The 23276-nt window shown below is 40.5% G+C and overlaps 1 protein-coding gene and 1 long non-coding RNA gene across 6 annotated transcripts in view; one reads left to right on the forward strand and one right to left on the reverse strand.

Annotated features, from left to right (window-relative positions):
• Nucleotides 1–2744: 2744 nt before the first annotated feature.
• Nucleotides 2745–10143, reverse strand: SETD9 (SET domain containing 9). Of its 3 annotated transcripts, none has more exons than XM_045794322.2 (6): nt 10009–10143; nt 8210–8577; nt 6876–6999; nt 6465–6580; nt 5446–5551; nt 2745–3242 (listed from the first exon to the last, which is right to left on the reverse strand). In XM_045794322.2, the coding sequence occupies exons 1-6, from the start codon at nt 10104–10106 to the stop codon at nt 3155–3157; spliced, it is 900 nt and encodes a 299-aa protein (XP_045650278.2). In that variant the 5' UTR covers nt 10107–10143; the 3' UTR covers nt 2745–3154. The 3 variants fall into 3 exon arrangements, with proteins under 3 accessions (XP_045650278.2, XP_045650280.2, XP_045650279.2); XM_045794323.2 differs by lacking the exon at nt 2745–3242 and adding an exon at nt 4531–4790; XM_045794324.2 differs by lacking the exon at nt 5446–5551.
• A 39-nt stretch (nt 10144–10182) lies between these two features.
• The window catches only part of LOC123790181 (uncharacterized), a 66024-nt gene continuing 52930 nt past the window's right edge, over nt 10183–23276 (forward strand). For all 3 annotated transcript variants that reach the window (XR_015724522.1, XR_015724521.1, XR_015724523.1), the window contains exon 1: nt 10183–10321. This is a non-coding gene — a long non-coding RNA (uncharacterized LOC123790181). The remainder of the gene's footprint in view (nt 10322–23276) is intronic.

A 23276-nucleotide genomic window follows, 5' to 3' on the forward strand; every position in this document is an offset into this window, starting at 1 on the left:
GAGAGTGGGGGGAAGGGCAGAGGAAGAAGGGGAGAGAATCTAGTCCATTCTTAATATGCAGTGATCAGATTGCACATAAGGTCCAGATTTTGTACAAGGGCATGAGGAGGATAAAAATGAAAGCAAATACTCTGACTCCTCTGCTTTGGTTACTTGTCTAAAACCACATTCCTTCATGCACAGACCCTTAACGTGCAGGCCTCCGTGGTGGACACACACAAGTGCCTTCAGGTGGGGACAAGCACCGGTGTTTTGAATCCAGCCAAGAGAGCAGCCATGTACCATGTGAGAGCGACAAAAAGCTTCCGGCTTTTAGGAGAAGGAGGAGAGCCTTGTGGGAGCAGAATTTCTCGTAACTTCTAGACCTTATCCTAGTTGGCCATAATTTTCATCAGTGATAGGCTTTGAGCTTGCTGCTTCTCTGACTTCTCAAAGAATCTGTAAGTAGAATATTTCATTATATACACTTTGTCCTTGTCCCAACATAGCCCTATATACCATTTCCCATCCAGGTAGGTGTTCTCTGATCCCCTTCCTCTCTGTGTCTGTGGGGATTCTCTGACAAAGCTGGGCACAGGGGCACTGAATTTGTGGTTCTAGACCAGGAGTGCTCATGTGTTCCTAGGTTTAATACACTAGTTGATACTCACTTTAGAGAGACACACAGGCTGTTGTGTAGCTCAGTTTTTGTTTTTGTTCTTTTTATTTATTAATTTATTTATTTGACAGGCAGCGAGAGAGCGGGAACACAAGCAGGGGGAGAGGGAGAGGGAGCAGCAGGCTTCCCGCCAAGCAGGGAGCCCATTGTGGGACTCCATCCCAGGACCCTGGGATCACTACCTGAGCTGAAGGCAGACGCTTAATGGCTGAGCCACCCAGGTGCCCCATGTAGCTCGGTTTTGATGAGACGCTTATACAGGGGTAAAGCCTGTACTTCCACGAAGCTGTTTTCTGGTATAAAACTCATAAAAGCATTTCAGAAGTATGTCAGAAATGAAACCAGCCATTTTTAAATCTAAACAAATATTTTAGTAGGAAAGATAGATGGTTCTGTTTTAAAATATCTGTTACATTAAAATTTTTTTTTTTCGCCCCTCCAGTGCAGTCCAAATCATGATACTAGCCAAGCTTTATACTCCACCATGAGCATTTTGTGAACAGGGACCATATTTTATTCTTTGACTCAGGACCCTTCACATTCTGGGTATTCCCTAAGCCTCACGACCTAAATCACCCTTCAGCTAATGGTGACTTTGCCCCTAGCTTTAAAAGAAAAACAAAATTTTTAAGACAAAAGTTAACCGAATAAAGAAAAATCCAGATTGAACAATGGACATTTTATCCTATTTGATTTTTTCTATGTAACATACATTTTTTTCCCCCTGAACTAGTTTTAAATTTATTGACATTCCAAGAGTTCACTCCTAAGTACTTCAGCCCACCAAATACATCCACGGGAGTTAGTATTTCTGTATTTTATGTAAGGTTCTGGGTAACAGGGTCTTCTCAGTGAAGTGGTCAAGTAGATTGGCCTTTTTTTTTTTTTAAATAAGCTTAGTCTCCCTGTTTTCCCAAGATCTTGGTGACACAAATACAAGACAAGTGAGGTTGAGAAAAGGAATCAGATGCTGTCACGAATGTACATTTACTATCCATCCATGATAAATCTGATAGAGAAAAAGAAGGAAAGTGTAATGGGAATTTTCCGGGCTGGCAGTTGGGGATTGTCAATTTCAGTAGGATGGCGGGGCAAGGTGACAGAGGGAGGGAATGAACTATGTGACTTTCTGGGGGAAGACCTTTGCAGGCACAGAAAACTAGTACAGAAGCCTGAAGTGCGAGGGTGCCCAGCAGGTTCCAGGAGTGGTGAAGAGGTACATGCACCCGGGGTAGAAGGAGCAGGAGATGAGAAAAGAGGTAGTGAGTGGCTGTATCATGTATGTGAAGCACTTGGGCATTCTTCCTCTATGAGGAGTAATCAGAGGGTTTTGAGCAGAGGCGGGTCAAGATCAGAGTTACATTTACAAGAACCTTTCTTAGTGATTCATTCTAAAGGCAGCAGGAGTGGAAACAGGGAAGGCAATTAGAAGACTATTGAAATTGCAATAAATGAAGTGAGAAAAGCTGTTGATGTAGCAGTTCAGGTGGTTAGAATCTGGTTATTCAGGTTCCATGTTAGGATTCGAGTGGTCCAATAAGGAACACCCTCCTCTCCATCCAAGTTTGGAACTGAGAGTTAGATGCAGGAGTCAGGTCGATGGAGATCAAAGTAAGTATTATGAACGAAATTCACGGGAGAAGGTGGCTTTGGAGCTGTGGCCAGGCCAGCTCACTAATACTCTACCTCTGAATAGACTTGCTCTGTCCCTGGCTGGGCAGAGACCCCACAGAGAAGGAGTTAGAGGGGTCGGGGCCATGGGCGCCTAGTTTTTCTCCAGAGAGAATCTCGTAAAATCACTCTTCCTCCAACAGATGGAGAGAGAGGCCAGGAGCATCACTAATGTCAGCGCTCTGCACTGAAATAAGAGAATGGGAATACGTGTCCCTCCCACCACCACTATCTTTTAACTGTATTTCCATGCTAAAACCATCTCTCTCACTCTTTTAAACTTTGTATATGTGTGTGAATGTTCAAATAAGAGTAAATTCCAATTCCAAATACCCCTTACCTAGCTAAAAGAATCCTTAAATCACACACACACACACACACACACACACACACACACAATTCATGACAACACATGTATTTTTTGCTTTAGTTTATTATGTAAAAATACAGTTTTTACAGAAGTTTGTACACATCAACAGTGTAAGAAATGATGATGGCTTGGCTGGAATTTTATAAACCACTACAGGGATATACAAAAAAAAAAAAAAAGTGAAATTTTAAGTTCAGGCAGTAGGTTTTAATTTAATAAACTACTGTATATTTAGGGGAAAGCCAATTAAAATTGGAATTGCATTACAAATTTGAAATTGTAATGAAGCAAATAGCTTTTACCATAAAAACATTAATATCAATAAAACAAAAAATTCCCACTCCAATTAGGCCTCAAAATATTTGTTCTCTAGGTAGAACTCGGAGATTCGATGAACAAAAAACATGTAGAATGAACTCAATACCTGAGTAGAAAACGTAATTTCTAGTTCATAGTTAGCTAACAATTGTATAGTAGTTTGAAAAAAGCTCTTCTCCTTGTTTGATGTCCCTGAGTGCTACAAGAATGACACATCGAAGTGGGCTGAAAACAGAAAGAAAAATATATAAAAGTTCTACGTATTAACAAATCCAAGCTCGTATTTTTAATATAACAATATAGATTTTATAGACATAATTTTACTCAAATTTCTTACTATTGTCTTAGTTATTTGACTTCCATGAGGAAATAGCTCTTATCCCTGATGGAGTTATTTTATTATTTATTTATTTAAAAACTCATTTTAAAATTAATTAATTTATTTATTTTCCCTGATGGAGTTAAAGTACATTATGTCTATTCCATATCATTTAAAAAGACCACCAATCAGTTAACTTTATACAACTGACTACTTCTTCTGAATGCTGTTTTTATGTTCAGGCTCCCAAAGCTGGTATCACAAAAAGCATTTTATTTTTTTATTATTTTTTAAATATTTTCTTTATTTATTTGACAGAGAGAGACAGCCAGAGAGAGAGGGAACACAAGCAGGGGGAGTGGGAGAGGAAGAAGCAGGCTCCCAGTGGAGGAGCCTGATGTGGGGCTCGATCCCATAACGCCGGGATCATGCCCTGAGCCGAAGGCAGACGCTTAATGACTGAGCCACCCAGGCGCCCCACAAAAAGCATTTTAAAATGACATTTATTATAGTTTAGCACTTTAAAATTAATTTGTATATGTGTATTCTGCAAAGCTGGAAACACTACTCAAAGTTAATTGGCATTCTGGGGCACCTGAGTGGCTCAGTTGGTTAAGCATCTCTTGATTGCTGTTCAGGTCTTAATCTCTGGGTTTGAGCCCCGTGTTGGGCTCTGCTCTGGGCATGGAGCCTGCTTAAGATTCTCTCTCTCCCTCTCCCCCTCCTCTCTCTCTCCCTCTCAAAAAAAAAAAAAATTGGAACTTAAAAAAATACTTCTATGGACACAACAAGACATACATAACCTTCAATGTTCCTACTCAGTTAATGTTTCCCACACTTGTTGTACAGTAATGACATCATACTCCAGAGTATATGGCTAAAAAACCCCAACTGTTAGCTATACAAACACACATGAATAGAGACAGAGAAGTTATCAAGTTTTAAGTAAAGAAAAACAGTCTAAGTTTTAAATCTCATTCATCTTAAAAGGACAATTTAATGGGGCCCATACAAAATAAAGTTTGCTAGTAAAATGGCAGCTCACTGTCATAATGTAATGATTCTATCTTCCTATAGCATTGCTGATAAAGAACTCTACAGAATTACTTATATGTAGAAATTATTACTTGAATACTTTCAGTAGACTTTCCACTTAATGAATAGAAAGTACACCTTACATTACAAATGTGCATCTTCTTCTTTTTTTTTTTTTTAATATTTTATTTATTTATTCGACAGAGAGAGAGACAGCCAGCGAGAGAGGGAACACAAGCAGGGGGAGTGGGAGAGGAAGAAGCAGGCTCATAGAGGAAGAGCCTGACATGGGGCTCGATCCCACAACTCCGGGATCACGCCCTGAGCCGAAGGCAGACGCTTAACTGCTGTGCCACCCAGGCGCCCCAAATGTGCATCTTCTGAATATTTATCTTTTTTTCATTGTTAAGTTTCCAAACCTAATAGAGAAATGGGCAAAAGAAGTAGTAATGTAATTTGGCTTTTTTCTTCAACTGGGTACTCTCAAGTGAGATGAAGAACATGATCCTTAAAAAGATTAAAGTAAAAATGTATTTAAAGATTTTGTAAGTAGAAAAGTAACAGAGTCACTTGAAAAAAATTTTAAGGTTGATACTTTTAAAGTACCACACAGAATAAAAATGGATAAATAGGAAGCAGAATGAGCTAGGTTAATGGAAAATTCTAAATTTCAAATATGCCTACATTAACACATTCAGGTATGATGAAAATGAAAATTTAAGTAATAATTTTTCACTAAAAAAATTACCCCAAGCTCTATATAGCTTTTTCTTGGGGAAAAAAAAAATTTTTTTTAAAGGTTTATTTATTTATTTATTTGAGAGACAGAGAGAGGGGCATGTGAGCTGGGGGAGGAGCAGTGGGGGCTGGAGAGGGACAAGCAGACTCCTTGCTGAGCAGCTGAGTGTGGAGCCCCATGCAGGGCTCAATCCCAGGACCCTGAGATCATGACCTGAGCCCAAACCAAGAGTGGGTAATCGGTAACCGACTGAGCCACCTAGGCGCCCTAGAAAATATATGTTTTTAAGTACAGCGTAAGACAGGAGAGAGGAAAAAAAAAACAAACTAACTAACCTTTGTTTGTCACAGCTGTAGGCAATGTTTGGAAGATATTGCTTCAGCTCTATAGGAAAAACTGCAGGCACATCAAATTCCTGATAGCAGACATTAGCTGCTCTGTCTAGAAACGAGTATATAATTTTTAGCAACAGCCATTTTATAAGGTCGTGGAAAACAGTACTGAATTATGACACTTGATGTGTGGTTTTCTAAATTATAAGAACATGTTCAAATAATCACTATTATGTTCCAGGTATTACTAGATTATATATATATATATATATATATATATATATATATATATATATATATATAATTTTATTATTTACTTTTTGAAAAATTTATTTTAGAGAGTGCACACATGTGAGTGGGGGGAGGGGCAGAGGCAGAGAATCTCAAGCCGACTGTCTGCCTAGCTCAGAGCCCAACTCAGGGCTCAACTTGGGGCTTGGTATCATAACCCTGAGATCATGACCTGAGCTGAAATCACTCAACAGACTGAGCCACCCACACACCCCTATTATTTACAGAGGCTCAGATAGGTTAAAGGCTAAGTAGAAGAGTCTGGTTTTAAGTTCACATCTCCCTAGCACCAAAACCTATGCTAAAGGTAGCCAGATCAAACTTAAACCTTTGGGAAAGTCAAGTCCTACGGGAAGGTAAGTGACTTGCACGCAGCAACAGAAAGGGGATACCAGTCTAGTTTAACCTACAAGGCTCTACTGAGACAGTGACAGAATGACCTCTAAGTTAACTATTAAAAAAATGCTAAAATAATGATCCAAAGAGCAGTTATCAATTGCCTATGTTTATTGCAAAACCAGAAGAAAAACAGTAAATTATTCAATTAATGTATATAATTACTTCTCCAGATTCTTTGATATCTGCCCCCACAATGTTATGGTTTACTTATGGGCTCTGAATAGCTAAGATGTTAAATTTAACTGCCTCTGGCACTCAGTCATAGGGCAAAGGAGGAAAATTACCACTGATGTATTTATATCTTGTCTCACAGACCCATGATGCCAACTTACCATTTGAACAATTGTTGACATACTGTCCTACAGCCAGTGGATTACAAATTTCTGATGTTAGCCATGTACTATCACTCATTTTGAAAGGGCCAAGTCGATCCCTCCCACTGCAAGATCTGAAACAGGCGAAAGAATTAGCTAAGAGATTGTTCTTTTACATCTTACAATAAAATCCAGAAGTACAAAATTAACCCTAGAACTGAACAAGTCCAGTTTCTCTTAAAAAAGTTTCTTTTCTTCTTCTTCTTCTTCTTCTTTTTCTTACTTAAAAAAGTTTTATCTAGTCAATAGGGCAACTGAGTGGCCACTTAACAGCTGCTTAAGCAGATTTTTATTTAAAGTAAAAAGGCTAGTGGTCATAATCATTTTGCTCTGGTCCTATATTGATTTTGAACATGGGCACTAACTTACCTGTATACAACTTTTGATATTCCTTTGTCATTTCCATCAATGAGTACCCCATCCAGGCATCTAAAAATAAATGGATTTCCAATGGATTGGAAAAAGATTGGCTCATACTTCTGATATACTGTACCTATTATACAATAAGAAAAAAAACATAACAATATGTAAAAATAATAAACATCAGAAGGACCTGTCTCTGGAACATAAATTTAACATGAAAGAAATTGTTTTAATTTCTCTACCTTTTTTCTAATATTTCACCTCCAGTCTAGATTATCACATTCTCTTTGGCTACTTTCCTCCTTTGAAGAGTGCTGAATAGTAAATGGAGCAGAGGACCAACTTGTTCACACAGCCAAATAAAATGTGACTATTTTGGTTATTTAAAATGTAAACACCACATTTGAGGTTCAGTTTAGCAAAGCTGTGGGGGTTTTTTGTTTTGTCTTGTTTTTGCTTTTTAAAGTAGGCTCTGATTTGACATCTATTAAAAAGTCTTTTAAGAAATGTATTTTGTTAATAACCCATTAAATAATGCAGACCAAACGGAAATAAATGAGTCTGACATTCAGGTTGTTTCTCTTCTCACTGGCAATGGAGGAAAGGACAAAATATATATTTACTGGGCCTGTCCTATGACCAGGCATACTATTTTATTAACTTTGTTTTAGTATTCATTTGTTGCTGGCTTGTTCTATTCAGTCTTTACGGAGTTAGGTTAGTTATGTAGGAGGAATCCAACTTTCTTGCTAAAGCATGTAAAATCGGACAATAGTAGAATGACTTTTTGAAAACATAGGTCTAACTTAAACACTGATACATATTTTGTACTACACCAAATAATATCATCTTAGTTTAACAAATAACATACTCTCCTGAGCATTCTAGTCAATGGTCTTTTTGCAAAGAAGCTGCTTTACTTTCAAAGTGTAGAAATGGCAGGAAGGTCTTTATTTAAAGATTTATGGGTTTAAATTCTATCTTTCCTGTTTTAACCCATACTGTTTTAACCTTTAGTTACCAATTATGTAAGCCTACTGACTTATTCTCTCTAATGCTTTGTAAGTAATTCACCTTATCAAAGTAGGCCATACTATATTGCACATTTAAACATTAATTACAAAAATTTCCTTAAAAGTACATTTAATCCAACAAATACTCACAAATGCTAACACATAAAATAATTCACGGTTATTTCCAAATCAGGATTTAAAAATCTGTGGAAATCTGAGTCTCCAATTCAACCCCTTACTCAAAGGATTATAGGATTATATATTTACTTGAACTTATATTAATCGATAAATAGGAAACTCTTGGCAAAGCACTAATTGTGCCATTACCAGGATACATAGATACAACCGCGCCTTTTGGTACTGATCCTCTGGTAACGAAGACACCTTTTCCAGCAGAAATCAATGAGCTAGTTGCTCGGGCAACACTGAAACCCAGTGTCTTATAAAGAATTTCTTCTGGTTTAAAGGTACTTTGCTGTTGATGTCTGTATTCAAGCAGTTTCACCCTTGGATGTTGAACTGAGAGTAGGTCGTGATATTTTGATTTAACAGTTTCTGGAAGCATAGTCAAGATATCTGATTGCTTATTGAAATCATTTATGAATAGAGCCTGGAAAACTTTCAGTAATGTTCCTAGGACATCTTCATCTGAGATAACTTTGTCTTTGGATTCCTCTGGAACGTATCGGAGGGTCCTGAAAATGGGAAAAGTTTCTGTTCACTACCCTTCAACTGACAAAAGCTAGGCTTCATGCCTTCATGCCTTCTGAGTCACAGGCCTTAATGATGATTATTCTCACTTGTCTGAACAGGATAAAACTAAGACGTTCAGAAAAGAGTTGTTGGAGGGTAGTTCTAGTGACCGAATTCCGGACAATACCTACCCAAGTTAACAACAGCAAATATTTGTGAAGGCTCTAACTGTACCAAATGCTGTTGGGTCCCTACATTCACTATCTCCTTTTTGCAGACAGGGAAACTGAGGCTTGGAGATGTTGGGGAGCTTGCCCAACATCCTAAAACTGTTAAGTGGGGGAGCCAGAAGCCGAAACAGAGCTCGTTCTTTTTTCCACTACATACATAGCTATTACGTGAACATCACGTAAGAATCCTCATATTGCAATGACTTTTTTTATAGGCGTGTCATTTCAAAGACAAATTTAACATTATACACTTTATCACGTTCTCTCCAGAGAGTACTTACTTCTTTAATGGCTGCATCATTTTTATCTGCATAATGGTATTATTTTTACTTCTTAAAAAAAAGCAATACCCGCTTCACAATTCTATAGTAAAGATGGCCCTGAATTCATGCTTCCGCCGAATGCAACTTTGGAAAAGCTCTTTGGTTAGTAACTGGCTTTCAGTAGAGCTAAGGTGCCCATTTAAGCGAGCATTACGTGAACTCCGAATCACTACCAAGCCACTTACTAGAGCCGGGAATGACACTGACTCCACGGCCACCCACTCAACTAGGTCCCTGTCTTCAAGCATGGACTCTTCTATACCCAACACTCTGATGTGCTTTTAGTGGCATTTTGCTCGTTTTAATGCGTCAGTCCAAGCTGCTATCCTCACAGCCAAGCGGGGCTGCTTTCACCAGATAAACTATGGAGCTGTGAAAATAAACCTCGGTTTGGCTTTTCTAAGGAATTTCGAGCTCCTAACTATGCCTTGGCGGAGAGAAGACCACGCACTCCCACGCTGTAAGAGCTTTGTTTTTCTCCAAAAGTCTCTGTTTTGCCGGGACACAAGCCCGGCTGAGCACAGACCTCTAAAGGAGAACACGCGCCTCCGCGGGTGGGCAACGCCCGCCTCGCAGACCTGGCAGCGCGGGGTACCATGGGAGATTAGGCCACAGGCCCCACCCTCCTAAGGCTCCCCGCCCCGGTCCGTATCCCAGCTCTCCTCAGACTCCACGAGCCTCTGCCTCGCCCACTTCGGGCCCCGCCCTCTTCGGGTTCCACCCACGACCGGCCCGCCCGCCTCGGGCCCAGGGGCCGCCTGAAGCTCCGCCCGCCGGAGGCTCCACCCACTTAGGGCCCGCTTGCCTCCGGTCGAGCGGCCCGGGTGGCGTCGTGGGGCAGAAGGAAGGTGCCCCTGGTCTACCGGTCTCGCCTTCTCACCTCGGGTTGTGATTTAGGTTCAGCGCGATCCAAGGAACGAAGCGGTACTTGTAACGGCGCCATCGCTGCCACAGGCCCCGCAGCAGGCGGGCCGGCATGGCAGTCCCGCGGCGCTGTGACGAGCACAGCGCGGGAGAGGTGGGTCGCGGCCTCGGGCCCGCCTCGGCCCGGGGAGGAGCGGAGGCCACGCCGTCCCGCCCCTCCTCGGTCTCCGCCTTCAGTGCTGTGCTCCGTGGCCCTGGTACTCCGCTGGATCCTGTTGCCGGTGGCGTCTGTGCCTCACCTTTACTGATCCCAGCTGACTGAAATAGAGGTGCGTAGAGCTGAGGGAACCCTCTATCCCCCCTTTACTTACTCCATTCGCTCGTGTATTTACACACACACGCACGCACACACACACCCACTTAGGACAAGTTTAGACCACGCTTAATTCCAGTGGATGCAAACTACAAGAATCTCGCAACTATCTTCAAATCACTAAGTGTTTATTCAGAATTAAATGTGTTGGTGCCGTTTCCTCAGGCCGAAAACTGCTTTCTTCTTTGCCTGAGAGTGAAGGTGAAATCCTAACCAAAAGTCTAAATAGAACAGGTGAGACCTAGTGAAAATTCAGGTAAAGGCAGGTGGCTTTAGGACTAATTTGTTCAATTCCAAAAAGGAATACAAAGAGAAAAAGAATATCTGCCAAGGTCTCTATTTCACTCTAATATAATGTAGGATGTTGGCAAACTGTAGAGGCTCTGCAGTCAGGTGTTGTGTTTGGTAAATTGGCATCCTGCAGATTTACCTGATTTGCTAAATGGGTTCGATTCAGTTCCAGGTTGTATTAATAAATGGCATTCAAAGAAAGTGATTTTTATGTTCTCTAAACTTAAAAGGAACTGAAAAGAACTAGAATATTTACCTATAGTAATACACTTTTAAAAAAAGTTTTTGTATATATTTCCAGTGTTTTTAAAATTTTTATCATGTAGTGTAATCATCTTTGTTGTTCATCCAGTACAGGGGACCATTTTGCATAGACCCTATTTATTATTGATTGATTGATGTATAATGACTTATAAACTATATTAGTTTTACGTGTGCAACATAATGATTCTGTATTTGTATATATTGCAAAATGATCACCACAATAAATCTTTTTAACATTGGTCACCATACATAGTTAACAATCTTTTTTCTTGTGATGAGGACTTTTAAGATTTACTCTCAGCAACTTTCAAATATACAGTATTGTTACCTGTAGTCACCACACTGTACATTATTACATCACCAGATCTTACTTATAACCACCACCTACCCTCCAGTTCCTGGGCATCCTCTGGCAACCATCAATCTGTTCCCTATGAGCTTATTTTATTTTGTTTTGTTTTTTAGATTCCACATATGAATGAAATCATATATTATTTGTCTTTCTCTGTCTTCTTTCACTTAGCATGTTACCCTCAGGGTTCATCTTTGTTGTTCCAAATGGCAAGATTTCCTTTTTAATGGCTGAGTAATATTCCATTGTATGTATGCACCACGATTTCTTTATCCATTCATCCATTGATGGATACTTCAATGGTTTCCGTGTCGTGGCTGTTGTAAATGATGTTGCAGTGAACATAGGGGTGCATATATCTTTTCTAATAAGTGTTTTCATTTTCTTTGGATAAATAATACCCAGCTGTAGAATAGCTGGATCATGTGGTAGTTCTGTTTTTAATTTTTTTTTTTTAGAGATTTTGTCAGATACAGAGAGAGAGCTCATGAGCAAGGGAAGTGGCTGGCAGAGGGAGAAGCAGGAAGCTCACTGGGAGACTTAGTCCCGGGACCCTGGATCATGACCTCAGCAGAAGACAAACATTTAACTGACTGAGCCATCCAGGCGTGCCTATTTTTAATCTTTTGAGGAACCTCCATACTGTTTTTCACAATAGTTGCGCTAATTTACATTCCCACCAACAGTGCATGAGGATTTCCTTTTCTCTACAGCCTAGCCAGCACTTGTTATTTCTTATCTATTTCAGAATAGCCATTCTAACAGGTGAGAGGTGATATTCCATTGTGGCTTTGATTTTAATTTCCCTGAAGATTAGTGACTTTGAGCATCTTTTCATGTGTTTGTTGGCCATATGTATATCTTCTTTGGAAAAAATGTCTACTTGGGTCTTCTGCCATTTTTTAACTTTTTAATTTTTATTTTTTTAGTTATTTATTTTCTTAATAATAATTTTTTATTATGTTAGTCACCATACAGTACATCCCATACAGTTTTTGAGGTAAAGTTCCATGATTCATTACTTGCATATAACACCCAGTGCACCATGCGATACATGCCCTCCTTAATACCCATCACCGGCCTGTCCCAGTCCCCCACCCCCCTCCCCTCTGAAGCCCTCAGCTTGTTTCCCAGAGTCCATAGTCTCTCATGGTTCATTCCCCCTTCACCCCCACTTCCTTCTTCCCTTTCTTCTACCGATCTTCCTACTTCTTATGTTCCATAAATGAGTGAAACCATATGATAATTGTCTTCCTCTGCTTGACTTATTTCGCTTAGCATTATCTCCTCCAGTCCCTTCCGTGTTGCTGCAAATGTTGTGAAATCATTCTTTTTGATGGCTGAGTAGTATTCCATTGTATATATAATCCAGTCATCTGTTTAAGGGCATCTCGGCTCCTTCCACAATTTAGCTATTGTAGACAATGCTGCTATGGACATGGGGGTGCATATGGCCCTTCTCTTCACTACGTCTGTATCTTTGGGGTAAATACCCAGTAGTGCAATGACTGGGTCATAGGGTAGCTCAATTTTTAACTTTTTAAGGGACCTCCACACTATTTTCCAAAGTGGCTGTACCAACTTGCATTCCCACCAACAATGTAAGAGGGATCCCCTTTCTCCACATCCTCTCCAACAATTGTTGTTTCTTGCCTTGTCTATTTTTGCCATTCTAACTGGCGTAAAGTGGTATCTCAATGTGGTTTTGATTTGAATTTCCCTGATGGCTAATGATTTTGAACATTTTTTCATGTGTCTGTTAGCCATTTGTATATCTTCATTGCAAAAGTGTCTGTTCATATCTTCTGCCCATTTTTTAATTTGATTATTTGTTTCTCATGTATTGAGTTTGAGAAGTTCTTTGTAGATCTTGGATACCAGTCTTTTATCCGTAATGTCATTTGCAAAAATCTTCTCCCATTCCGTGGGCTGCCTCTTAGTTTTTTTTTTTTTTTGACTGTTTCCTTGGCTGTGCAGAAGTTTTTATCTTGATGAAGTCCCACAAGTTCATTTTATCTTTTGTTTCTCTTGCCTTTGGAGATGTGTCATGAAAAAAGTTGCTGTGGCCGATGTCAAAGAGGTTGCAGCCTATGTTCTCCTCTAGGATTTTGATGGATTCCTGTCTCACATCGAGATCTTTCATCCATTTGGAGTTTATCTTTGTGTATGGTGTGAGAGAGTGGTCAAGTTTCATTCTTTTGTGTGTAGCTGTCCAATTTTCCCAGCACCATTTATTGAAGAGACTTTTTTCCACCAGATGTTTTTTCCTGCTTTGTCAAAGATGAGTTGCCCAAAGAGCCGAGGGTCCATTTCTGGGTTTTCTATTCTGTTCCATTGGTCTATGTGTCTGTTTTTGTGCCAGTACCATGCTGTCTTTGTGATCACAGCTTTGTAGTACAGCTCGAAATCTGGCATTGTGATGCCCCCAGCTTTGTTTTTCCTTTTCAACAGTTCCTTGGCGATTCGGGTCCTTTTCTGGTTCCATACAAATTTAAGGACTATTTGTTCCAGTTCTTTGAAAAATGTCCTCGGTATTTTGATCGGGATAGCATTGAAAGTGTAGATTGGTCTGGGTAGCGTGGACATTTTAACTATGTTAATTCTTCCGATCCATGAGCATGGAATATTTTTCCATCTTTTTGTGTCTTCTTCAATGTCTTTCAAGAGTGATTTATAGTTTCTAGAATATAGACCCTTTACGTCTCTGGTTAAGTTAATTCCAAGGTAACGTATGGTTTTTGGTGCTATTGTAAATGGGATGGATTCCCTAATTTCTCTTTCTTCAGTCTCATTTTTTGTGTATAGAAATGCAACAGATTTCTGAGCATTGATTTTGTATCCCGCCACGTTACTGAATTGCTCTATAACTTCTAATAGTTTGGGAGTGGATTCTTTTGGGTTTTCTATATAGAGTATCATGTCATCTGCGAAGAGAGACATTTTGACTTCTTCTTTGCCGATTTGGATACCTTTTATCCCTTTTTGTTGTCTGATTGCTGTTGCAAGGACTTCTAGTACTATGTTGAATAATAGTAGCGAGAGTGGGCATCCTTGTCGAGTTCCTGATCTTAAGGGAAAGGCTTCCAGCTTTTCCCCATTGAGAATGATATTTGCTGTAGGCTTTTCATAGATGGTTTTTATGAGATTGAGGAATGTACCCTCTATCCCTACACTCTGAAGGGTTTTAATCAGGAAAGGATGCTGTATTTTGTCAAATGCTTTTTCTGCATCTCTTGAGAGAATCATATGATTTTTGAATTTTTCTTTCTGGATAAAATCTATGACACTGATTGATTTGCGAATGTTGGACCACCCTTGCATCCCAGGGATGAATCCCGCTTGGTCATGATGGATAATCCTTGTAATATACTGTTGGATTCTATTAGCCAGGATCTTGTTGAGGATTTTGGCGTCCATATTCATTAGGGAAATCGGTCTGTAATTCTCCTTTTTGATGGGGTCTTTGCCTGGTTTGGGGATCAAGGTAATATTGGCCTCATAGAATGAGTTTGGTAGCTTTCCTTCTGTTCCTTTTTTTTTTTTTTAAAGATTTTATTTATTTATTTGACAGAGGTAGAGACAGCCAGTGAGAGAGGGAACACAAGCAGGGGGAGTGGGAGAGGAAGAAGCAGGCTCATAGCGGAGGAGCCTGATGTGGGGCTCGATCCCATAACGCCGGGATCACGCCCTGAGCCAAAGGCAGATGCTTAACCGCTGTGCCACCCAGGCGCCCCATTCTGTTCCTATTTTTTGAAATAGCTTTAGGAGAATAGGTATTATTTCTTCTTTGAATGTTTGGTGGAATTCCCCAGTAAAACCATCCGGGCCTGGAGTTTTGTTTTTTGGAAGGTTGTTTATCACTGTTTCAATTTCTTCATAATTATTGGGCCTGTTTAAAAAATCAATTTCTTCCTGTTTCAGTCTTGGTAGTTTATAGGTTTCCAGGAAGTCCTCCATCTCTTCCAGATTGCTTAATTTATTGGCATAAATCTGTTGATAAAAGTTTCTAATAATCCTTCCAAACCATTGGTGTTGGTTGTGACCTCTCCTTTTTCATTCATAATTTTATTAATTTGGGTCCTTTCTCTATTTTTTTGGATAAGTCTTGCCAGTGATTTGTCAATTTTATTGATTCTCTCAAAGAACCAGCTTCTAGTTCTGTTGATCTGCTCTGCTGTACTCCTGGTTTCTAATTCATTGATTTCTGCTCTAATCTTGGTCAGCTGCTTCCTCGTGCGTGGATTAGGCCTGTCCCTCTATTGCTGTTCAAGCTTCTTGAGGTGAGAATATAAAAACTGCATTTTAGATTTTCCTATTCTTTTGAGTGAGGCTTGGATGGCTATGTATTTCCCCCTTAGGACTGCCTTTGCAGTATCCCATAGGTTTTGGACCATTGTGTTTTCATTCTCGTTGGTCTCCATAAATTGTTTAAATTGATTTTTGATATCCTGGTTTATCAATTAATTCCAGAGTAGGATGGTTCTTAGTCTCCAAGTGTTTGTGTTTCTTCCAAATTTTTCCTTGCGGTTGAGTTCCAATTTCAAAGCGTTGTGGTCTGAGAATATGCAGGGAATAATTTCAGTCTTTTGGTATCGGTTGAGACCTGTTTTGTGTCCCAGAACATGGTCTATTCTTGAGAATGTTCCATGGGCATTAGAATAGAATGAGTATTCTTTGGTTCTGGGGTGTAGTGTTCTATATATATCCATGAGGTCCAACTCATTGAGTATGGCATTCAAAGCTCTTGTTTCTTTGCTGATTTCTTGCTTAGGTGATCTGTCTATTGCTGATAGTGGAGTGTTGAGGTCCCCTACTATTAGCGTATTTTTATCTGTATGTCTCTTTATTGTGGTTAAGAATTGGCTTGTGTATCTTGCTGCTGTTGGGGGCATATATATTTATATTTATATTTATAATTGTCATATCCACTTGTTGGATACATCCTTTAAGAATAATATAGTGCCCTTCTGTGTCTCTAACTGTAGTCTTTAGTTTAAAATCCAATCTGTCTGATATGAGAATTGCTACCCCAGCTTTCTTTTGAGGTCCATTGATGTGAAAGATGGTATTCCATCCCTTTACTTTCAGTCTGAATGTATCTTTAGGTTCAAAATGAGTCTCTTGTAGACAGCAAATGGATGGGTCATGTCTTTTTATCCAATCTGCAACCCTGTGGCGTTTATGGGAGCGTTTAGGCCATTCACATTGAGAGTGATTATTGAGAGATATGATTTTAATGACGCCATGTTGCCAGTAAAGTCTTTGTTTCTATAGATTGTGACTTTCTGTTCTGTGTCACTCTTGGGGCCTTTTTACTTTTATAGAACCCCCCGTAATATCTCTGTTCTGAGACAGAGGCTGAGTCTGTTTCGTGGTTACGAAATTGGTCAATGACTGGCGATTCTGAAATGTCTTTATTTCTCCATCAATTCTGAATGACAGCCTTGCTGGATAAAGGATCCTTGGCTGCATGTTTTTCTCTGAAAGAGCTTTAAAAATGCCCCCCCAAGCCTTTCTCTCATTCCAGGTCTGTGTAGACAGGTCTGACGTAATTCTGATACCTTTGCCTTGGTATGTGAGTAATTTCTTTTCCCTGGCCGCTTTCAATACTGTATCCTTGGATCTAATATTTGCGAAATGCACTATGACGTGACATGGCGTAGGTTTGTCGTGGTTGAGCTTGGGACGGGTCCTCTCTGCCTCTTGGACACGAATGTTTGTTTGCTTTGCTAGACTAGGGAAGGTTTCAGCTACAATTTGTTCAAATATCTCTTCTAGACCTCTGTTTTTCTCCACCCCTCAGGGATGCCGATGATTCTGACATTGGAACGTTTCATTGAGTCAGTAATCTCCCGTAACCTACGGGAGATTTATTTTTTTAAGTCCAGATTCTGTTTTAGCTTTCTCTTCTAACCCATCCTCCAATTAGCTGATACGTTCTTCTGCCTCATTCACCCTGACCGTTAGAGCCTCTAGTTTTGACTGCATTTGGCTCATAGAATTTTTAATTTCTGCCAGATTTGCTGTCATTTCCGCCCTTAGAGATTCTATATTCTCATTAACATTTTCGTTAATACTTTTTTCAAGTCTACACATCATCTTGACCATTGTTACTCTGAATTCCGTTTCTGGTAATTTCGTTATATCCATATCCATTAATTCTGTGGCAGAGGCCACAGACTCATTGTCTTTTCTTTGCTGGGGGGTTTTTCTCCTTCTTGTCATTCTGATGAGGAGAGGATGCGGGGTTGTCCAGATCCCAAATTATTGATCGGGACCCAGGCAGTGCGCTCTTGTTTTATAGGGACCTTAGGGATGTGGGCTTCTTGATTTTTCTGCCTGCCTTCTGGGGGAAGGGCCTGCCGCGCCGGTACTCAGGCAACCCTGTTTGGGTAGAGTCTCCGTGTCCCCTGCAAGGTGGGACGGGCAAGGGCACACTGTGAGCCGGTATTTCCAGGCTTTTGTTCTCTGGCGGCTTTCCCTGGCGGTTTGCTATGCCTCTTAGAGTCAGAGCAGCAGTAGCTGAATCTCAGCCTCTGTCTCAGAACAGAGGGATGGCGGACCGTTCTCCACTGATTTTCTGGCCACTTTAACTCTGTTTCTGTTGGTGCTGCTCAACCCTGCAGCGTCCCGGGATGTGCGCCCCACACCCAGCGTCCCAGCCCTCACTTCCAGGGCCAGTGCGTCTCTGTCCTTTGTGTTTCTAGCACCGCCAGCCGCCCCCACGTGTTCCAGAGCTCCCGGTCTCAGTCTGGTTCCAGTGAGCGCACCGGAGCTCCGTTTCCCCAGCTTACGGTCTCAGTCTGCTCTCTCGCAGGTGCCCTCGGCGAGTCTGCCCACTCCCCCGTGCAGGTGGCTACCGCTTCCCGGCGCCCGAACGCGGCGGCTCCCTCCCCCTTCCATTTATCTTCCGATATCTGTGCGTGGTTTCACGGCTCCCCGCTTCGTACCTCAATACTCAGTGCTGGAGATGTTCATTTGTAGAGATCCAGATGTATCTTCCTGCGTCTCATGCTGATTCTGTGGATGTTCAGGACGGTCTGGTACCTATCCAGCTCGACTCAGGGGACCGGCTGAAAAAGGGGTCCCCTACTCCTCCGCCATCTTAATCTCCAGCCCTGGTGTTTTTTCTAGTTTTTTTTTTCCCCTTTTTTCTTTTCTAGCATGTGATTTCTAGTTTCATCCTGTGTGGTCAGAAAAGATGCTTGATGTGATTTCAGTCTTCTTAAATTCATTGAGACTTGTTTTGTGGCCTAATATGTGATCTATCTGGAGACTATTTCACATACACATGAAAGAATGTATAGTCTGCTGTTTTGGGATGGCATGCTCTGTATATCTTTTAAGTCCATCTGGTATAACATCTCATTTAAAACCACTGTTTCCTTGTTTATTTTGTGTCTGAATGATCTATCCATCCATGTAGGTGGGGTGTTAAAGTCCCCTCCTGTTATTTTATTACTGTCAATTTTTGCCTTTGTGTCTGTTAATATTTGCTTTATGTGTTAGGTGCCCCTGTTTTGGGTGCATAGATGTTTAAAGTGCTGTGTCCCTTTTATCTTTTGTAATGCCATTCTTTGTCTTTAGTTACAGGAAGTGTCTTACAGTGTGTTTGTGTGATATAAGTATTACTCCAGCTTTCTTTTTGCTTCTATTTGTATGGAATATCTTTTTCTCTCTTTTCACTTTTAGTCTGTGTGTCTTTTGATCTGAAGTGAGTCTCTTGTAGGCACTCTATAAATGGGTCTTGTTTTTTTCTTTTTATCCATTCTCTCACCTTAAGATTTTATTTATTTGAGAGAGAGAGAATGAGTGGTGGGGAGGGGTAGAGGGAGAGAGAGAGAGAGAGAGAGAGAGAGACAAAAGCAGACTCCCTGCTGAGCAGGAAGCCCGATGTGGGGCTTGATCCCAGGATCTGGAGATCATGACTTGAGCTGAAGGCAGACACTTAACCAGCTTAGCCACCCATGCACCCCCACCTTATGTCTTTTGATTGGAGCATTTTGTTCATTTACATTTATTATTGATAGATTTGTACTTATTGCTGTTTTGACAATTGTTTTCTGATTGTTATTGCTGTTCTGTGTTCCTTTCTTCTCTTGCTGTCTTCCTTTGTGAATTGGTGACTTTCCTCAGTATTATTTTTGCATTCCTTTTTGTTTATTTTTTGTGTATCTGTTATTTATACTATTTAGTTTTGTGGTTCATATATAACAAGAGATGCATATGTAACATCCTATGTTATAGCAGTCTGTTTTAAGTTGATGGTCATTTAAGTTCAAGCTCATTTAAGTTCAAGTTAAAAACTCTACGGTTACCTCCCCAGCATTTTATGTTTTTGATGTTATATTTTACATATTATTATTTTGTGTATCCTTTAATTATTATAGGTCTAGATGATTTTCCTACTTTTGGCTTTTAACCTTGGTAAGTAGCTGTTGAGTTGGTTGATCCATTATCTTTATTGTATTTTTACCTTTACCAGTGACATTTTTTTCTTTCACATTTTCTTATTTCTTGTTATGGCCTTTTCTTTTTCATTTAAAAAAGTTCTCTTAATGTTTCTTGTAAGACTGGTTTGAGGTTGATGGACTCCATTAACTTTTGCTTATCTGGGAAGATCCTTATCTCTTCTTCAATTCTGAGTGATAACTTTGTCAGGTAGAGTATTCTTTTTATAAGTGTTTTCCTTTCAACACTTCCAACATATTGTGCAGCGTCCTTCTGGCCTGTGAAATCTGAAAAATCACCTGATAGTCTTTTGGGGGGGGGTCCCCTTATATATAACTAGTTGCTTTTCTATTGCTGCTTTTAAAATTTTGTCTTTAAGTATTGACACTAATTATAATATATCTTGGTGTGGGTCTCTTTGGGTTCATCTTGTTTGGGTCTCTGTGCTTCGTGGAATGGGTTGTCTCTTTCCTTTACCACATTAGGGAAATATTCTGTCATTATTTCTTCAAATAGGTTTTCTACCCCCTTATGTCTCTCTTCCTCTGGGACCCACTATGCAAATGCTTCTATGCTTCCCAGCATGTTGTTGCTGGGAATGTTGTCCCACAGGTCCCTTAAACTGTCCTCATTGTTTTTTTTTTTTTAATATTTTTTCCTTTTGCTGTTCCAATTGGGTGATTTCCACTACCTTGTCTTCCAGGTTTCTGATCCATTCTTGTGGATCATCTCATCTGCTGTTGTTTTATTTTAGTGTGTTTTTCACTTCAGTTATTCTTGGGCTCTGATTGATTCTTCTTGTATTTTGTATGTGTTTGTTGAAGTTCTCAGTGTGTTCATCCATTCTTCTCCTGAGTTTGGTGAGCATCTTATGAACATTACTTTGAACCTTTATCAGGTTTATTGCTTATCTCTCTTTTCTTTAGTTCTTTTTCTGAGATTTTGTCTTGTTCTTTTGTTGGAACTTACTCCTCTGTCTCCTCCTTTCGCCTAATTCTCTGTGTTTGTTTCTTTGTATTGGGTAGATCAGTAATATCTTCGAGTTTTGAAGGAGTGGCTTTATGCAGAACGTATCCTGTCAGGCTTAGCTGTGCACCCCCACTCCCAACCCCTCATTACTTGAGCCAGGTGCCCTAGTGGTCTCCCCTGTTTGGGCTGCAGGTACCCTCCTGTTGTATCTTGGTGTGGACTCAACTGGTGTGCAGGGCTGTTTCCCCGTGAAGCTTTCTGTGAGACCTATCCACATCGGCTATGGATGTGCCTGTGAGTGGGTCTGGTCCCCAGCCTGTCTGACTGAGAATCCAGGCCGTAACTACTGTGAGCATGCTTGTGTGCACGGTTGGTGCCTCGTGCAGTTGGCTGTGAAGTCCTGGAGCCACAGCTGTGGGCATGTGTGTGAATGGCATAGGCCTCCACTGTGGTTAGCCGTGAGGTCCAGCCATGGCTGTTGCAGATCCTCTAGCGTTTGGCTCTTTCCCCTGGGATAGAGGTTGCTTGATAGGGATGGGGTAATGAGGAGGCTGGGGCTCTGATACAGCTGCCTCCATCTCTAGGTGTGGCCAGGTGGGAACTGCTTTGGGGGGTGCCAGGTGGGGGCAGGCAAGTTGGGCTGGTGAAGTCTGCAGAGGAAGGCTGGAGCCAGGTGATTCGTACTAGCACAGTAGGTAGAGTGTCAGAAATGGCTGCTGCCAGGCTGGACCAGCTAGGTAGAAGGGAAATGAATAAAAAAGTACCTGTTAACACTCTACTCTTTGGAGAATGTTCTAACAGATCCCTGCCCCTCTGGCACATGTCCTAAAATTGGTGAATGGAACTCCTTTCCATGTAACCCAGGTGCTTTCCCAACTGCTGCCTCTGCTCTGGAACTTGGAGTGAGTAAGATTATGCACTTGCCCTTTAAGTTTCCTACTGCCTTCTGGGTCTCCCATACATAAGCACCACTGGTTTTCAAAGCCAGGTGTTATGGGGACTCATTTTCCCAACACATGTTTCTTGACCGGGGATCCAGATGTGGATCCCAGATGTGGATGTTCCTCTTTGAGGGCCTGTATATTTGTGGTATCCCTCCTGCAGGGTCTGTGGGTCCTGACTAGATCACATCTCTGCCTCTCCCACCCATCTTGATGTGGCTTTTTCTTTCTATCTGTAGTTGTAGAAGATCTGTTCTGGTAGTCTTCAGTTTGTCTTCAGAGGGAGTTATTTTGTATGTAGTTGTAGTTGTTGGTATATCCATGGGAGGAAATAAGCTCAGGATCTTCCTACTTTGCCATCCTGATACCCCCCTCCTGAATTCAATTTCTCTGAAAGATATAGTGCTATCGAAAATTTCTGTTTCATCTTCTTTCAAGTTTGATAAGATATTTTTCATGGAATTTGTTCATTTAATCTGGCAAGTTGCTTGGCATAAAGGTTTCACAAATATAGTCATATTGTCCCTTTAATGTCTATATGATCTATAGTGAGAAACCCATTTTCATTTCTGATTTTGGTGGTTTGTGTTTCCTTTCTCATTGTAACTGGAGTAATCTTTTTTTTTTTTTTTCAAAGAAAGAGTTTTTGGCTTTATTTATTTATTTTTTTAAAAAAGATTTTATTTATTTATTTGACAGAGATAGAGACAGCCAGAGAGAGAGGGAACACAAGCAGGGGGAGTGGGAGAGGAAGAAGCAGGCTCATAGTGGAGGAGCCTGATGTGGGGCTCGATCCCATAACGCTGGGATCACGCCCTGAGCCGAAGGCAGACGCTTAACCGCTGTGCCACCCAGGCGCACCGAGTTTTTGGCTTTATTAATTTCCTCTTCTGTTTGTCTATTTTCTATTTTGTTAATTTCTGTTCTGTATTTTATACATTCTACTTTCTTTGGTTTTACTCTTTTTTGAGCTTCATAATTAGAACCTTACGTCACTGATTTTAGACCTTTCTTTCTTTCTTTTTCTTTTTCTTTTTGTTTGTTTCATGCTTTTATTTAAATTCCAGTTAGTTAACATATAGTGGAATGTTATTTTCAGGAGTAGAATGTAGTGATTCATCACTTACGTAAAACATCCAGTGCTCATCACAACACATGTTCTTCTTAATAACTGTCACCTGTTTAGCCCATCCCCCTGCCCATCTCCCCTCCACTAACCCTCAGTTTGTTCTCTGTAGGTAAGAGTCTGGTTTTTTGTTTTTGTTTTAAGATTTTATTTATTTATTTATCCTAGAAATAGAGAAAAAGAGAGCGAGAATGAGGGGAGAGATGCAGGGGGGAGGGAGAGAGAGGGGGAAAAGAATCTTAAGCAGGCTCTGTGCTGAGCACAGATTCCAACGTGGGGCTCAATCTCACGACCCTGAGCTGAAACCAAGAATCCAGTGCTTAACTGACTGAGCCATGCCCCAAGAGTCTGTTTTATGGTTTGCCTCTCTTTTTTTCTCCCTATGTTCATCTGTTCTGTTTACAAAACACATGGATGAAATCATATGACGGATTTCTTTCTCTGACTAACTGTTTCACTTACCATAATACACTCTACCTCCACCCACATTGATGCAAATGGCAAGATTTCATTCTTT

Source organism: Ursus americanus, chromosome 5 (assembly GCF_024610735.1).
Source record: "Ursus americanus isolate L20-20 chromosome 5, mUrsAme1.1.p, whole genome shotgun sequence".
Lineage (NCBI taxonomy): Eukaryota > Metazoa > Chordata > Mammalia > Carnivora > Ursidae > Ursus > Ursus americanus.

Bases quoted from the DNA above. Each gene is read 5' to 3' on its own strand.
- SETD9 (XM_045794322.2), bottom strand. From the start codon at position 10,106: ATGCCGGCCCGCCTGCTGCGGGGCCTGTGGCAGCGATGGCGCCGTTAC. The intron at 6,581-6,875 runs GTAAGTTAGTGC...CGCCTGTTTCAG, and splicing joins ATATCAAAAGTTGTATACAG to ATCTTGCAGTGGGAGGGATC. The intron at 3,243-5,445 runs GTTAGTTAGTTT...TTCTGTTTTCAG, and splicing joins TACAGCTGTGACAAACAAAG to CCCACTTCGATGTGTCATTC.